This window comes from Elaeis guineensis, chromosome 5 (assembly GCF_000442705.2).
Source record: "Elaeis guineensis isolate ETL-2024a chromosome 5, EG11, whole genome shotgun sequence".
Lineage (NCBI taxonomy): Eukaryota > Viridiplantae > Streptophyta > Magnoliopsida > Arecales > Arecaceae > Elaeis > Elaeis guineensis.
In genome coordinates this window covers 119,812,576-119,831,384 of record NC_025997.2, presented here as the reverse complement: position 1 = coordinate 119,831,384, position 18,809 = coordinate 119,812,576, and the positions used below count along the sequence as shown (strand labels likewise).

Here is an 18,809-nt window from a genome sequence, read left to right as displayed (position 1 = left end):
CCACTCCTCCCCAATATTTAGTATTTCCAAAGCCTTGCATCTAATGACATTAGAACCTTTGCCAAATTTAGAGAACCCTAATTCATCCATAAATAAGCATCCAAGACTTCAAGACACAAGGTTGATTGTGTTTGGGGATAGGTATTTTTATAAGGCAATGCTTAGGTATGACTATTTTGTACGTACAAAATGTTTTCTCATCATATTGTTTGAGGGGATAGGTATAAATCATAGGAACTGACATGGTATATGATGTTAGTTCAATATCAAATTGCAAAGTAATATATTTTCAGTCGCATCGATATCTAGCCTCTCCCTAACCAAAATTGCTCCTTATATATTTGACAAATTTATTTTCTTGATATGGTGACCAAAATATATACGATGCTCAAAGTCATGCTCAATGCGATAAAAAGGCATGAGAGGATGCCGGAAAAAATGGCAATACCGTTGAATGGACAAAGATGGCATCTAAACAAGTAGCAAAGAAGAGGGAGAGGGGATTGAAGATGAGGGAGTGATAAAGGAGGCAAGTGGCATTTTGATGGAGCTGAAGTGTATAAAGACAACATATACATATTAGCCCTTTGTAGGTATCTCTCTATTTTGTCTATCCTCTATCTACTAAGAGACCAATACAAGCACTCTTGGCCTTAATTCTACATAATATATGCATTGCTTATTTTATAAAACATTATATTTGTCAATACATAGTTTATTTATCATGAACTAGATATGATACTTTGATGCACATTTACTCAATATCCAATATAAATGCTATTTGATATACATATTTTTGGTTAAGTCTGGTTCTCAATTCGCACTTTCTGTATTTTCTCTTTACTTGATAGATAAATACTGTTATATTGATATCATAATTATATTCACTATCTAGTCCCATGACAATACATGCGGGAATGCACTCGCGCTCGTGCATGTGGATATTTATCTTTCACTATCTATATTACATTGTCTTCTTAGATTCCTAGCTAGCCAATGTTGAACCATGAAGGTCAATCTAGTAAGTCCTTCAAAATTCAGGTGTGGCTCCTTTGTTAAAATTAAGGATGATGCATTGATAAGGAGTCTTCAATATTCCTGCTCTACATCAACAACTAAAGAACCAACCTTCAAAATATCTGGAGAAAAACAATACTCTGAGAAGAAGATCCTAATTAAAAAGAAGACAGCCAATGCTTTATGGGTAAAACAAGTTGTAGAAAGATTGTTGTACAAAAAGAAGAGGCTTTCTTTTTCTAAATTCCACTGCTAATCTCAATGAGTTCAAAATACCTTTAGGACTCGCTTGATTCATGAGAAGTAGAGGAGAGAAAAGATAATTCTTGAAAAGTGGAGAGGAGTCCTTTTATTTGGTTGAAGTTTTAAAAGAAGAGAGAATGAAAAAAATTCTTGCCATAGAAAGATATTTCTTATGTCTCATAATAAGTAGAAACCCATGGGAGAAATAGATTTTGGGGCTTCCTACGGGATCGAAATTAGTGACCCTTTTCTCTTTCCAAAAATATTTTTTTTAAATCTACGATTGGAATTGTATAAAATATTGATATAATATTTTTATTAATATCGATATCATATTTATATTAATATTAATATTGATATAATACTATATTTATATCTATATTAATAAATTTATTATATTAAAATATTAATATTATATTAATACAATAAATTATTATATTATAATGTTGTATTATAATATATTTATATTAATATAATATTATTATGTACACAAAATTTGAGAGCAATAAGGTATGGCTTTATATATCTATTGAGGGTATCATAGGTATTTTATATCATTTTCTCAGAAAAATAGATGTTCAACCAAACATAAGCTACTTTACAATAAACTATTTTCTGAAAAGTTACTTTCTATAAACAAAAGTTATTTCGACGAACCAAATGAGTCTTTAGCTATGTCCTCAGAGACTCAACACCATTATGTTTTTTTCTTTCCTCTTTAGGGCACCATCACATGCAACCCCCATAAACTTCATCACTCTCTTTGCTAGCCACCACATCTGTTCTCCTCATCCTCTAGTTGTATTAGTTGATCATATGCTCTCTTTGCTATGTGCTATGTATGTATCATCCATCTGTTAAAAGATGTGCATCGATGCAGACGATATATGCTTAACAATTGGCATGTATATTGATTCAAATTATATATCCTTTAGAATCTAACTACTATCATGCCTTCTTCTCTACCCTAGCCACACCTCATCTTCAATCACACCCTTATCTTTCCTGTCACCATCTAAAATCTCATCTTTTTATAGGAGCCCCACCTTAACTTTGCTAACCTTGACCTCTGCCTTCCTATGAGGCCTCATGCATCTTGTCGAGCTATGCACGATATCGAGCACCATAATGCCACCATATGCTTTGGCCATCGTATCAAGAAATGATACTATTAAATATATAAGAGATAATTTGGTCCAAAAAAAGCTAAATGTTAGAAGAAAAATTTATTTTTTTTCTTATTAATGATAATAAGAAAGGAGGGCACCATTAGTCCCATATTGATTATGAATCAAAAATAACTTCGACTTATATAGTAAAGGACCATCATTCCCAATATAAAGTTGCTTCATCTCAGTTTTCTGACTTTTTCTTTCTGATGCTCCAAGAGAATCTTGCTGGGTCCACAACACAAAAATTATTGTAGTGGTGGGAAGGACATCTTTAGTTCCACATTGATTATAAGTCAAGAGGGAGTATGGCTTATATGGATTGGAACCTTCTCTCCTAAGTGAAGCATCTTTTAAAGGACAAAACTGTGAAGCTCAAAATGATCAAGACCCACTGAGACTTAAGACCTACTAAACTCTAAAGATAATCATGAGACAAAGTGGACAATACCTCACCTATGCTACTCCCCTTTGACTGGGGGGCTATGTTGTGGTGATGGGAAGGACATCTTTACTCCCACATCGGTTATGAGTCAAGAGAGAGCATAGCTTATATAGATTAAAACTAGGGAAGGCAAAATCGATCTGACTTGATGGGTATGCACCCTCCCCAAATCCAATCAAATCCAAAAAATAAGGTTTGACCAAATTTGGGTTCGGATTTGGATAAAACCTGAAAACTGTAGTATGGGTATGGGTAGGATATGGGTAGTGCTGTTTTCTATCCGAACCCGAACCCGATCCGAACCTACGGGTATAGATAATATCCGAAGCCATACTCGAATATATATATATTTATAATTCTATTTTGTTAATTCTATTTTGGTTGATAATATGCATAAAATTATTTTGGTTATTTATATGTTCTATGTTGAATTGTAATTCTATTTCTATGTTTGATTTCTATAAATTTGAACTTATAAATTATGTTCTATATTGAATTGATAATTTTATTTTGATTGATAATATGTATAAAATTATTTTTATTATTTATTTTTTTTGGTATGGGATAGGCATAAGACGGGTATGGGTTGGGTATGAAAAATGGATTATCTATTGGTATCTCCGAACCCATTGGATATAGGAATGAGTATTTCTTTTCTTAGCCGATCAGATATCTGATAGGGTTTGGATATAGGGTATTAAGTTTGGATTTGGGGATGGGTAGTACAATACCCAACCCAAATCCTATTTATTGCCGTCCCTAATTGGAACCTTCTCTTCTATGTGAGGTGCTTTTTAAAGGACAAAACTATACGACTCTATATGACCAAGACCCACTGAAACCGAAGGTCCACTGAAACCTAAAGATGGTCATGAACCAAAGTAGATAATACCTCATGTATGCGGGCACGGAGTCAATCCAACCATCTGAATCATTCGACCCTTTGATCTTTGACCGTAACAAAAATAATTAGATATTTTTATTAAACACAATTTTTAGAAATTTTTTGTATATATTCAGTGAAGGAATTATCTATTGTCTTCTGCAATTACTCTTAACAATATTTGTTATTCTTCTATTCCTCAAATCGTCCCGGTATCCAACGACCTTTGGTAAATAATATGCTTGGAAGTGGAACAGTTGATTGAATACTGGTTTTGAGAAAATTTTGGAAAGCTACATGTTTGCCACATCCATTGTCGGTTTCTCTATGCATGGGACAATAGAGAGCTTGGAGGGCCCATTGAAGGATCCCAAGTGTAGAACTCCGCGGCGGAAATCGTCTACCAAGGTGAAGGCACCATCCAGAAAGTATAAATGCTCCTTTTGCTGGAGATGGAGGCACCTTTTTTTTTTTTTTTTTTTACTTTTTTCAGAATCCTTAATTTTTTGCTAAGTTCATGGACCAGAAGGTCTATTTGAGCATGGCCCGTATCAACCTAACAACACCCAATCCGAATCCTATGGAAATAAAAAAACAAAGACCTTCATGAGTTTTTTGCCTTCCTGCAGATCAAATGACCCATGGACTTGAATTTAGGCTTAGACTTCGGCAGAATCTTGAGAAGATAAGGCATAGGTGGGACAACATGCCGGATCCCGCAAGATTTTCCTGCATGAACACCTAAACAAGCCCTTCATGTAGAACAGGCATCCCATGTCTCTAGCTTTTCTCTTGAGCTCAAGCGTTATCCTTTTCTTCTTTTTCTTCTTCTTTTTTATGTTTTTTTATTGATGCTTTCCTTTGCTTAAGGTTTTCAAACACTAATTTAGACTCTTAGAAAAATTTCTGGAATAGATGGAACAGAGATCAAATCCTCGACTACTAGGACTAAGAGTACATATTGATTGCTTAATAGTTTGTGCACCGATCAACTGCCCTTAATAGAACATGAGACATATGGACGATAGGATTCAACCCGTACGATATATCCTTCTCTGTTTAATCACTTACTGCTCAGGCATACGAGGACAGGAAACCATTAAACCACACTGAATCTGAATTTATAGAGAATGATCTGCTGTTCAAATAATTCTTTACTCATAACCTATTAGTTCCTTAAAATAACTCAGGATTAAAAAAAAAAAAAAGAAAAGAATCAGGTGGACCGTGCGTTTAGATCTTCACGGCTCGATGGTTTGAAACCTTGGTGTATTGCAAGAGTTTTGTTGGTTGGAGTATTGTGATGGTGACATATTATCGAAATTGTCTCTTCGTTTAATATCCCTTCTTGGTCATATCTGAAATTTATTGTACTCTCATTTCCTTTGATGAGACATTATAGTTTTTGATCAGAACTTGGATGAGAAATGACTAGGCCAAAATCTGGGTGAGGAAGGATTTGAACTCAAGCCACTGGTTTTCAAAATCCAACATACCAACTTAACTAGTTGGTATCCCAAGAGAGACTATAGTTGGGTGCACCAAATGGTCTCTCTCCACCAATACGGAAAGCAGATACAAACAAAGATTTTAATTAGATTAAATAATAATATACATACATACATATGTACATACATACGTACATACACGCATACACACACACATATATATATATATATATATATATATATATATATATATATATATATATATATCAAAATAAACTTGGCCCATACAGGCAGTCTGGCCCAACCCTATAAATGGGGTGAGCTGGGTTGCCATATTAGTAGCCCAAATAACAATTGAGCTTTTTGGCACGCCCCACATCAGCCCAAAGCTGGGATGGGTTGGACCGGACTAGCCCAGTTGAATCAAAAAAAATTTTAAAAAAATTATATTTATTTTTTTCACTATTCGGCTATTCGCCATCGTCACCGTTGCTGCTGGACGACCACCGGTTCCTCTCCTCTCCCTTTGGCTCTCGAATCTCGATCAGTTGATCTCCGTCTCATGCCCTCCATCCAACTGCCGGCCTCCAAGCTCTCAGATCCCCCCTTCTCTTCCTCGTCGCCGGCGCCACCGCCTCCGTGTCCAGTCACAAGAATCAAGATCCCTTCTGCCGACGGACACCCCATCCAACCTCTTTGAGCTCTCAGAAGTTAGATCCCCATCCTCCTCCTCGTCGCTGGTGCCGTCACCTCCGAGTCAGATCCGGTCGCGGCAATGCCCTCCCACCGTGCCTGATTTGATCTTTGCCTAGTGCGACTGCTGCGGTAGTGCCTCCCCTCCTGGCTCTTCTCCTTCCTCCTCGTTGCCAGCACCGTTGTCTCCGAGTCCCATCACAAGGTATGCCATACGCCCTCTCCTCCTTTCCATTTCAGGCTCTCCGATCTAACTGCACATCGACGACCACTCCAATTTTTTTATATATATTTTGATGGCCCAGTCCGGCTCAGTCCATGGCCCTTAAAGGACTGAGCTGGGCCAGTTACATGCTGCTCCATTTTTTGATTGGAACTAGTCCGATCTGATCGATCAAATTTTAGGTCTTTGTGGGCTGGGTCGGATCAGACTGGACTGACCTATTTTGACAGTTCTACTCACGATACATATTTATTTTTTTAATTATTTTTTAAAAAGAAAGCAGAACGCAGAAGCAATGGAGTCCATAGTGTTGTAAAGAATAGATCAGCTAAATCGCCGCATAGCTGCAATCAAAGATGACATCTTTTGCCGCTGAATAAGCTTGTCTTCTGAGTTGTGGACTTATTGTATAGGGCGGCATTTAAACGTTTGCCTGCTCCCAGATCCTTGTTCTGTCTTCGCCTTCAAGACAGTACAAAATTTTCTTTTCAAGACACAAAGCAATATCACAGACATACAGACAACCATGCCATGATCCAATTGTCCGCTTCTAATGTCGATGTAGCCGTCCATTCATTTCCAGGTTGGCAGCAAAGTTGACTACAGGGAATGTATCATCCGATGGTCCGAGTCGGAGGTGCGATAGATGGCCGCACGTCCTTAACATTTGATCCCACGAAGATCTATCTTTCCGTTCAAACACATTTATATCATTTTAGACTTAGACAACGGCAGAGAAACAATAATTGTCTTGACATAATTATTCTAAAAATTTTATAACCTCATAATTTTAAATATAAATTTTAAATAATTTTTTTTAAAAAATTAATTAAATTTTTTCTATATCCTAGACTCCTCGTAGCACAATCCAATGCCTAACTACTATATTGCATTTGAAAAAAATAAAAAAAAGATAATGAGTTTATCAATCCAATATGTTATCAGAATCTCTAGTTTACTTAAATACATCGTACATGAAATATAATTTTTCAGGTTACATAATTTTTCATAAAATATACCAAAGTATAAATAAAACATATCGTATCTATCAACATAATCTAAAATATGTATTTGATCAAAATAAATTTTCAAAATAATCAAAAATCGATCATCCACACTCATTCTTTTAATCTCCCTTACTATGTCTATGATCGGTTCATGACTAGTCCTGAAAGAGACTAGATTCTGACTACAACATACCATCTGTCGATTATGCACCAATAATCACCCCACTAGAGATTTGGAAGAAAAATTAACTCTAATATCATATAAAGAAATATGCTCCTATCAACATGTGCTAGCGATCAACCTCTTTTAATTAGATCTGTAAGAAAAACTAACTCTTAACTACAACATACCATCAACTGATGTACGCCCGTGATCGCTCCACTGGAGGTCCAAAAGGAGATTGATCCTGAATCTATATGATCATAGTTGAATTAGAGAGCAATGGAACCAACACATAACATATTTAATAAAAATATTTTATATCCAAATATATCATGTAATTCAATTCAATATTTTACAAGCATTTCATGTAGATCATATAAAATACTTAATTTAAACTATTTATAACAGCATTAGATTAATCTAGAAATCAAATCACGTGCATGATAAAATATACAAGGGATAAAGGTAGCTTACAATTTCTATCCTAAAATTACATGAAACCTACTAATCATGAAAGATTGACTAAAACCTAAAATAATTAAGCATCTGATTAAACTTTTATAAAGCATCAAATAGTCTAATTAACCGCATAGTAGATTATAGGCCAAATCATAGAATTTGGCCTAACATCTAAGAATCTTAACCAACTCTTAGATCTAATAATTATATAATACATATATTTAGATAAACTTCATGGTTGTATGTACGTAAAAGATTCAGTTACAATCATATCTTCCCGCTATCTGAATCCTAGGTGTAAACCTGATCAAATTCTAAATTCTAGATTGGATCTAATTCATCAATTAAAAAAAAATTGATCAACTAGTCTCGGTCTGGATCGATTAATAGAGATAAATGGAAAAATTGACTCGATTTAGGTTCAATCAAAGCCTGAACTATTTGGTCCGATTTGATCAACGTGGTTCTTGGTTTGAGTAGTCGAATTGTGGGCCTGATCCAAGATGAGACCACATCAGGGGATGGATTTTTTTTCCCTCTTTTCCTCCCTCTCGTTCTTTCTCTTCTTTCTTCCTCTCTTCCCATACTGGAACATGGATTCACTGTAACTTTCTAAGGGAGGGCATAGGGGAGGGATCGGGTCGGTGGTGATGCGGCCAAGGCAGTTAGGCAACGGTTGTGCGGCCAGAGTGCCAACGACGGTGGGTTTCGGCTATGCACAAGGAAGCCAAGCCTTGCCATCTTGGTGGCAGTGCTCTCGACCAAGGAAGAAACAAGGGGAGGTGGGGCTCACCGGCGAGCAGGAGTGGTGGTGGGTTGCAACCATTGGTGACGGTTTTCTAGCAAGAAGAAAGTGATAGATCTCATGGAATAGAGGAGGGAGTTAAAGAGGGAAAATTCAACCTACCTTGGGTGGTGGTGCTCGGCTAAAACAGCATGACGACCACCGAAGAAAAGGAAGAAGAGGGAAAGGAGGCTCGGTGGCGATCTATCGCACGAGAAGGAGAACTTAAATAAAAATATTGAAATGCGATAAACTCGATTCAATGAAGAGATAAGGCTAGCTGGCCGCTGGCAAAACCAGCCATGCTCCATGGCCTCGGCTCACTCGATGGCAGTAACGGAGCAGGGAATCGGGATTCCCCCCATTCCAATCCCCACCCCTTGTTTTTCATGAGTTTGGGTTGAACTCGGCCGGGGCTACCGACTTGGTCCAAAATGGGCCTACTTGAGCCGGTTCTTACAGAATAACGACCAGGAAAGGCATCCTAAAATTGGAGCTTCCTTCATTTTGCTTCTTCTAGTGCTTTTGGAGGCAAGACCAGCATATTAAACGTTTTTAAGATTGTATTTTACATCCTAACGCTAGAAAAAGGTTGGTTGCAGAGAAAAGTATTGCGTGCTCCAAAAGGAGGGATATATCTAAGCTCTGAAGCTCGCATGGCACCCAATTGATTAAAGCTCAACCGGTCCATATTAATGGAGAGGACGGCTAAATATAACCTGTGCTTTTGCAACATGAATGAAACATCTTCTATGCCTTCTTACAACACAATTTTGTAATTAAAACGGTTTCTATTATGTAAAGCTATGCGGATATCACAATACTCGCAGAACGGTTGAGTTCAAATATATTTGGAATTTAGATCTGTATAGGTCCCAACTGTAGTTCTCATTGCAATTTTAAAGCTTGGGATGGGCCCAGCATACACTTCAAACCACACGACACATTAAAGTAAGGAAAAAAGTTGACATAAATGCATAGGTGAACACCACCTTGCTCCATGTGAATTAAATAAGGAACCTGGAATAAGAGAATAATTTTTGGTCTTTGTTATTGTATTAGTCAATGTTAACATGCATATGTTTATGTTTACATTGTGTTATTATATGTTCATACATGTAAATACACACAAACATACATAATCACAGATCTACACATGAATAGACATATACATGTATGCATGCTTGCATGCATATATATATATATATATATATATATATACACACTCTTGCATGTGCTGCACATTATCCTACAAAATAAGCCTAAGTTTCAATGTCAATTCTTCCAATTAAGATTTGTTGGTACATTCTCTCGAATATTTGAAAGGCCTAAGTTAATAATCTATGCTAATAGCTGTTGGCTGAGTTGGTTGGTACTCTTGTCCATTAGAAAATTCGATCGCATCTGAATATCTGATGTCATTTTCATCATATATCTCAAGAAAAAGCATCCATGTTTCATCAGCCAATAATTTCAAGGACTCACTCTGAACTATTCAATCATCCACCATTGATCATGATGGATGATTATACCGGACCCTCTATTTCGGAGCCAACAACACAAACCACTGTACCTTTCCATTTGGTGGGTCCCTCCATATCGTATATTCCAATGTTTATTATTTCAAAATTCATGCCTTTGGTGTACTCCCGTCGGAGCCGTTGCGATGAGGACTCTCTCCCGCGAAAAAGCCGCGGGAGATTGTGAATGCCGCCGTGGTATCTGTCATGACGACCAAAAAAGACAGTTTTTTTTTTTTTTTTTATTTTTTATTTTTCCTCTTTTTCTTTAGAGATAGACAGAGAGATGGAGACGTGACGTTCTTCGTTAGATCTGAGGAAGGGAGATGGGCCGCAGCTGGATGTGATCTGAAACTTAGAGGAAGAGCAAAGATTATGAGAGATTGAATTTTTCTCACCTTCTCTCTTTGATACTCTTCCTCCCTCCCTGTCTGTCTGTCGCCCCTCCAGAAAAACCATCGAAGAAAGTCTCTGAAAATTTTGGTTGTGTTTTTCCCTTTCTTATCTGATCGGTTTCGTGCTGGAAGATATGTCGACGCAGCCAACGCCTAAAAGGGTTTATCAAGTTTGGAAAGGAAGCAATGTATGGAGCTCTAATCTTCATCTCTTTATTGTTCTTTTCATCTTTATGCTAAATTGTTGTTTGGATTTTAATATTCCATTGTGGAATGCTTGTTTGGTTATTTTTCGCAAAATATCATCTATGATTCGATTGACAAATAAATCGTGTGATGACAATTTTTATCTTAAGGCTGGATTTGGAAATGTGCCTTTGCCTTGTAAATTTGGCACATGATCCTGAATATCTTCGATTGGAGCGCCTTATTTCTTTGAAATTAGTTTCTTGTCAAATGATATAAAATTACTCTCATTTATTATTAGATTAGAGATTTGGTTAGTTTTTTCCTCTCTATCAGCTTCATCAAGAAATCCATTCGCTCCGGTATAAATACTAACTATCTATTTTTCCACCGTGAGAGGGTCTGATTGGAACCTGCTTATTATTGATAGAAATGATTTCGATTATCTCATTTATATCTTGGAAGAGGACTGGTTTTGGGAAGGCATGTGAACTTTCTGTGTGGATATTAAGTCACCACATTGGTCATAATAATTCGTATCAAGAATTACTAGCACGCAGCCGGGCAGCAGCCCCTCTTTCACTCAATTATCTATAATCTTTTGGTATTCCAGAGACTTCAACCATAAAACTTCAAATTTGGAAGTACTGCCCTCGATATATGAGTTGCCCTGTGCTTTATTTGTTTCAGCTCTCAAGGATTTAATTTTTTTTTTAGCTATTTCCTTTGCTCAATTTATGTTCTGAATGATATCAATCGTGCATGCTAGATCATAAACTATATTTTGTAATTGATGAAGTTTAAGGTGGAGCTGTGGATTCTAATCTTGCTCTTTTTTCAATTGTTTAAGTAATCTTGGTCTTTCTTGATTGTGGTTCTGTAAAAGCACTACCGCTGACAATAAATTGGATGCCACGTGAAGCCAGGAAGGAGCTACGGGGATAGACATATGATCAGAAATAGACTTTTCAGTCAAATGATATTTGTACATCTGTGGTCATACTGCCCAGGCATTATAAAATCTTGGTGTTTTAGAAAATCCCTCCTCTTTCCAAAACTCACATACACACACACACACAAAAAAAAAAAATGGAAGCCAACAAATAGTATCCCCACTGTCACCCTTTATTTCTATCTCACCATTTCCATCAAGATCTTTTTACATCTTTCCCACCTCTTTCATGAATGCAACTAGGAGCCCCTAAGCCTTGGAATCCATTGCACTTATATGTACCATTTGATCCCTTCTGAACAATTTCTTTTATTGCAATTCTAACCTTATCCATTTATTTTTTTGTTTTTTCTCTCCTTGTGAAAGTATAAATCCTATCCTTCTCAGTTTTACCGAACATATACCTCCATGTTCTTTTACTAGACATATACCTCCATGTTCCCTTCTCCACAATGCTTGCATCATCATAGAATCATCCAAATGATCGAACAAAATGATATTTCATGGCTAATTACTGTCTTATAAACAGTTCTTCTTCTCTCTCATCAGATATCAAAATTATGAATTTTTTTCCTCATATACTTGTGCTCATCAAACTCCTTTTGGATGTTCAGAAACTCAGCTCTTAAAGTATTATATGCTTGTTTTGTGTTTACGTGATTACTATCTATATTTCTGATAAAAGTAAATAGAATGGAAAATAACTGCTTATCAAATCCAACTTTTTATATTGCGAAGATTCACTGATAATTATCAGGTTTCATGAGATGGATAACACCATGCATTCCTAATTATGAAACCTTCTTTTGTTCTTCTCAGAAGTTCTTCTGTGGTGGGAGACTGATATTTGGTCCAGATGCTGCTTCATTACTTCTAACCATGCTTCTAATATGTGGTCCAGCAGTAACATTTTGTGGCCACATAATATCAAAAATTCATCAGTATAACAAGACTGAGCACCACGATGATCAAAGTTATCAACCAATGCTTGGGTTCCCAGTACTATTTGTGACAATAGGCATCTTGATATTGGTGAGCAATGATTAAATGCATAGGTGCAATTGTTCATCAAATATGCACTTTGATGTTCTAAATTTAGTTAGATGTTTTGGGTGTTGATCTGATTGATGATGCAGGATTTGGTTTTTCTCTTCATGACATCTGGTAGAGATCCAGGTATAGTACCAAGAAATCTGCAACCACCAGAAGCAGATGAAGCATTTGATATGACCACTCCATCTATGGAATGGATAAGTGGGAGAACCCCACATTTAAGATTGCCTCGGACAAGGGAAGTTCTTGTTGATGGTTTTCCTGTAAAAGTAAAATACTGTGACACATGCTTGCTTTATCGCCCACCCCGTACCTCTCATTGTTCTATCTGCAACAATTGTGTTCAAAAGTTCGACCACCATTGTCCATGGGTTGGTCAATGCATTGGACTAGTAAGTCTCTCCTACATAATACCATTTTTAAGTTTTTAATCAGCTAGTCACTGATAAAAAGTAGGAGGACTCAGCTATGATGATTACTGATTTCTGAATATTGGAGCATCAATATAATTGTATGTACAAACCACAGTGAACAAATAGCCTTATCTCAAGCATGAGGTTTAGTACAATCGCATTACCCATGGATTGGTCAATGCACTGGACTAGTAAATTTCCTTAAATAGTACTATTTTTAAGTTTTTAATGAGCCAATCATTGATAAACACCAGGACGACCTGCAGCTCTGATGATTACCAATTTCTTAATATTTGAACATCAATCAAATTGTATGTATAAACCATAGTAAAACATTATCCTCATCCCAATCATCAGTTTTAGCCTTTTGCTCTACCATTTTTCTCTATTAACTGTTGCCTCATCCATCTATCCAAACTTTTCTGAATTCTTTCAATATGCAATGTTGCACAGCTGCAGAGGTGTATAAAAATAATGTCAGCGTTGAGACTTTATCTTTATGACAATTTCTTTACATAATACCAGCCCCATAAGTTATAAGTAAATTTAATACCTATCAGGCTTTAATCATGGATCGGGTGGAATTTCAGAAAAAGAAAAGAAAAGAAAAATAAAGTAAACAACCAACATTTGTATGGTCTACAGTGTTAGTTTGACAACCACTGTTGTATTGCCTTGCAGAGAAACTACCGGTTCTTCTTCTTATTCATATCAACATCAACATTTCTCTGCATATATGTCTTCATCTTTTCATGGCTGAACATTATTGGGGAAAAGAAAAACCATCATGATTCCATTCGGGAGTCCATAAAAGGCGAGGTTTTGTCGCTTGTGTTCATTGTATACACTTTCATTGCAGTCTGGTTTGTCGGTGGGCTCACAGTTTTTCATCTCTATTTAATTAGCACAAATCAGGTAACTTTTTTACCATGGGAATGTGCTTGTTAATATCAGCAAGCTGATTAATGAAATCTTTGATAGATAAGTATTGTTACCAATTGCAGGAGAATTAAAATTGGAGATTATTATTCCACTTTCTTATTGTTTAGATTGATGGTACTTGTTGTACTCGTATGTGAAACCATGTAACTAACATCTTGGAAAGATAAAAATCCTTGCATTCATCTTCATGCTCTGGCAGTCCAGAGACAGGATCCTTCATACACAAATTTGGCTTTCAAGACACTGTGATTGTTTGGTAGATCCAATTGAATTTGCTTGAATAGTGTAGATTTAAGTTATTCTTCATGTATGGATTGCTACACCTTATTGTCTAATGTCTAAATCTTTTTTGCTGCCAAAACTGCAGACAACCTATGAAAACTTCCGATACCGTTATGATAAGAAGGAGAATCCTTATAACAAGGGTGCCTTGGGAAACTTCAAAGAGCTGTTTTTCTCAAAAATCCCACCTTCAATGAATCACTTCCGGTCACGGGTGATTGAGGACACAGCAGAAATTGGACCCTGTGCTCCAAATATTGGAATGGACATCACCAACCCCATGGGCAGGAATGACCGAGAAATGGGAAGCAAGCCAGACAGCGACCCGCCAATACCAAGAATGTTGCAGAACTTGGATTACGATGCCATTAATGAAAATTTAAACTGCAAGGATAGGGATCAGGATGATGCTGTTGATCCTTTGGCTCTTCATATAATTCAAGAACCTACAGATCAAGAACCAAGAGAATCTGACCATATCTATGAAGAAGCAGATGGGGCTGCTGTAATTGAATGGGTTGATAAGGAAGTAATTGAAATGGTTGTAGATGACAGGGTTGATAAGGAAAGCTGCTCAAATGGAACCTCAGCTCCTACTGATCGTGTTGTTCATGTGCTACATACATGAGGTGAAAATTTTATTACATTTTTCTTGTTCATTCTCACAGTTGTGCCCACTTTAATTGAGAAAGCTAATTAGTGTCATGAAAGGTGAAATACAGTTTATCTGTTTCTCTAATTTAGATAATATGAGCTGAGCCCTTTAGTATGTACAGTATTAGTAGATATGGACAATCTGTGTCTTACATATATATTGCATTAACAGCTAGAAACTATAGAGTCAGCGTAATACTGAATTAGATTTGAGTCATTTAGTAGGAAGAGCCATTCTCATCTTACATTTAAGCTGTACTGACTGCCATGCATTCAAGAAAAAAAAAATTCAATGCACTTTCTGTTTTAGCACTTTTATTTCAGCATATGTAGAAAACCCCGCAATGTCTAACAAAAGCATGATGTTTAGCATTTTTATTATCTCATGAACTAACTCGAGTACAGAACTTGGAAAAACTTTTCTTTTTCTGCTCATAGAGCACACTTACTGATGGAACCTTGTTTCTGGCTAAACTGCATAAGCATCATTAATACCCCGTATTTCCACTACTCAAATTTAACTGTAAACTCCCTATGAATTTCATGAAAAAACTTTCTTTTTCAGGTTTGGGGTGATAGCTGTTCTTCTGTTGTTTTATAGCATGAGCTGAACAAAGTAGAATGGACTCATTTAAGTCAAGAGAATGAATTCAGATTATATAGCATGTATTGATGAATAACCTTGAAATGATAGCAGATACAGGATGAAAATTTGATGAGCTAGTGAATAAGAAGTTGGACTTGGAATGCTTACTGGAAACCATTCTCAGCATTGTAGCTTTTTTAAATTAAAAAAAAAAAAGACCACTGTACAAAGTGCAAGATAATTAGTTTATAAAAGAATAAATGCAAGGTTCGTGGTTCTTCAATTCCTTTCAGTAACTTCATTTTAGAGGTCCAGGTGTACATAGGGGGTGTTTGATTCACAACGGGAATCGAAATGAGAATGAAAATCGGAATGGCTTGGAATCGGAATCGGAATGGCCAAATCCCCCGAAGCGTTTGGTTCATCACCGGAATCGGAATCGAAATTGGAATGAAAATTTGAATCTATAGAGGAGAATAGGGATTGAGTTCTATATAGATTGAGCCATTCCCATTCCACCCCGGAATCGGAATGCGAATGGGACTTCTCCCAACCAAATGGTTGGAATGGGAGTTACCCATTCCAATTCCAATTCCAATTCCAGACCTCCACTCCCCCCAACCAAACACCTCTATAAGGTAATCATTAGAAAACCTACAGCTTATTTCACCACATGCTAGAAATTTAGTTCTAGATTTTCTTTCTTTTCTGGATTAACAGATAATCTCTATCATAAAGTTTTAAAAACTCAAACATCGTTAAAAAATTAAATTTGTTAAATGATTCTCATTTTAAACTTTGCTTCTCTTTGTTTTCACCTAAAAGGACAAATTCTGCAGCTAGCATATTGATAATACAGGCCTCCCTTGCAAATTTGCCTTTTTAAAGGTATTACCCATTGGTTGTGAGGAAATCAATACAATCTTAAACATATAGTTTGCAAACTCTGAGCATTGTTTGATGATGATTGAACCATCAGCATAATTCCTAGTACGTCTAGAACACTATTGAACTCCAAGCCCCTTTTTTTCTTTTTTTTTCTTTTTTTTTTTTTTGCTTTATGATCAGCAGTATTACAAGAACACACACATCGAAGAATTAAAAAGGCACTGAGTAGAAGAAAAGTAAAGGAAGATGAAACAAGACTTAATGCATGCCCCATTGCTCTGTGAAAGCACTTTTTATTATACCATGTGCAGAGTAACTTGTTATGCCAGTAGCTCAGGCACACTTCATGCTATATAGGACTTTGAACAACTTCTTCCCCCTGTTTCTTTGACTTTCGAATCCATTTAATTCTATATTCATGTGAATATTGTATTGCTTTACACATTTGAATGCAGGTTTGGCAAAGTCTTTCTCCAGAAGTTCAGATACATGTGTTAAGTTTTCAGGTGCTGAAATGCCAGATGTTGGACCATGTGGATGTGAATAGGCTCTTAATGTTCAAGCTTGTCAAGGTTGATCTCCAAGTGTTGTTATAGATCCTGAAAAAGGAAAAAGAACAGATTCATTCCACTGTTCAATTAAGTTCAAATTGTAAACTTACATTTGCTGTACCTAGTAAGCACCACATATTGTGTCCAAAATAATCGAGGCACCAAAACGAGAGGGATGTTAGATGAGGTGCTGAAAGGTGGTTTTGTTTTATATGTAAAGATTGCTTTATCACTTCTCCAGGGTCTATTGTATTTATTTGGTAGTTAAGCTAGAATTCTGTTAGTGACCAAGATAACTACTGATCATAGTCTCATTTTTGGGAAATGGAACATGCCATGAGCAGAGCAGAATGCAGAAGATTATGTGAAAAACTACAGTGCATGCTCTACATTTTAAGGTAATAATTATCTGAAGCCCAGAACTGTTTCTGCTCCTTAACTGAGGCCCAGAACTTGTAATGGAACAAATTCAGGATTTAGTTAATCTATTGATGTTCTGATTATTGATAAGATATAAAAGCTATGCTTTAGGTATTAGTTTCAGAAATTTCTACTCAAACCTAAAGGAGTTTTAGCCAAGTATCAAGCACCTAGCACAAGCTTCTGAGACATTTTCTGAGTATGTACACATCATTTGGCTTGCAGGTTTTCAGTTTGAACTGAAAGTTATTTGGTGGAGGAGGTGCAGATGATTTAGCTCGATCGACCCTATAATTGCCATGTTAGCTCATTGACATGTTAGCTCATTGACATGTTTGGCAGAAACTTTACTTTTTTGAAAAACAAAACTTTGGTAATGCCATGTAACTTCTTTAGCGTTTTTCTTTTTTATTCTACTAGTTACCCACTTTTATTTTGTAGCCATCATAGCTTCTAATACATCATTTATCTCAATCTGCTTGCAAGGCTGATCATACTGAACAGACATTTGGACCTCAAGTTATTTCAGGTTTATATTCTAAAGCCGACATGGTATCAATCCACAAGGTCAGATCTTAGCACCAAAAATGAATTTTTCTCTTCATCTGCAGAGATGCCATTTAAAACCCTTTTAGCATAAATTCCAAAAGGTAAGGAATTAGAAGCAAGACTCTTATCCAAACAAAAAGAAAAAATAAATAAAAGACATGCTCTTTTTCATGCTCGCTAAGACCCTTGCAAATTTTTTAGGTGAATGAGCCTTGCAAAATTGAATCACTGTGTATGCAGCAAGGGCGGTAGAAAAACTTACATACACAATTGCACCTAATAAAGTCACATTTAAATGACATTAAAACCATATTGGTCTTGCAAAATTTCACTCTTCAAATTGAAATCTAAACGCAAAAGTAGACCTGTAGAGTCAATAGTCTAATCACAAACGGTTGCAAATACATAGAAACCATGCCATCTTCAAAGCAAACAGACAAAAGCCAAATCTCAAGCGATGTTTTGTGCCTTTTTCAGTTCCAACCATTAAGGCATCACCTGAGATGGGAAAATATCATAGGCCTTGTCCCATCTCTTCAGAACCTCTGCAGCAATGCAAGGGCCTAATCTCAATAATAGGATGAGCCTTTGTGGACTCTTTTTTCTTTCCCTTCTCCTTTTTTTTTTTTTTTTTTTTGTGTGCGTGTGCGTGCGTGTGTGTGTGTGTGTGTGTGTGTTTTGTTTGGGGTGGGGGGGTGGTGGTGGTTCAAGAATTGGGCTTTGCTACTGAATCAAGATTTTCAAAAGCATCAAACTCTAATTTTCTTAGAAAGGACTCCTCACACAGACGACTGTACGTGCTGAAGCCAACCTTACATCATTCACTTGCATAAGTGTGGTCTACCTTACAGATACTAAACATCAAAAAGAGGGTGGAGGTGAAT

General features: G+C 36.4%; 1 protein-coding gene and 1 long non-coding RNA gene across 2 annotated transcripts; one reads left to right on the top strand and one right to left on the bottom strand.

Moving 5' to 3' along the window:
- Positions 1 to 6,292: 6,292 nt before the first annotated feature.
- On the bottom strand, positions 6,293 to 9,132 carry LOC140858186 (uncharacterized). The gene is made up of 3 exons (XR_012141605.1): positions 8,658 to 9,132; positions 7,480 to 7,541; positions 6,293 to 6,804 (listed from the first exon to the last, which is right to left on the bottom strand). It is a non-coding gene; the product is annotated as an uncharacterized lncRNA (long non-coding RNA).
- A 1,204-nt stretch (positions 9,133 to 10,336) lies between these two features.
- On the top strand, positions 10,337 to 18,516 carry LOC105045511 (probable protein S-acyltransferase 1). Its single transcript, XM_019850617.3, has 6 exons — positions 10,337 to 10,637; positions 12,407 to 12,619; positions 12,724 to 13,032; positions 13,735 to 13,968; positions 14,363 to 14,906; positions 16,861 to 18,516. The coding sequence occupies exons 1-5, from the start codon at positions 10,584 to 10,586 to the stop codon at positions 14,903 to 14,905; spliced, it is 1,353 nt and encodes a 450-aa protein (XP_019706176.1). The 5' UTR covers positions 10,337 to 10,583; the 3' UTR covers position 14,906; positions 16,861 to 18,516.
- The last annotated feature ends 293 nt before the right edge of the window (positions 18,517 to 18,809 follow it).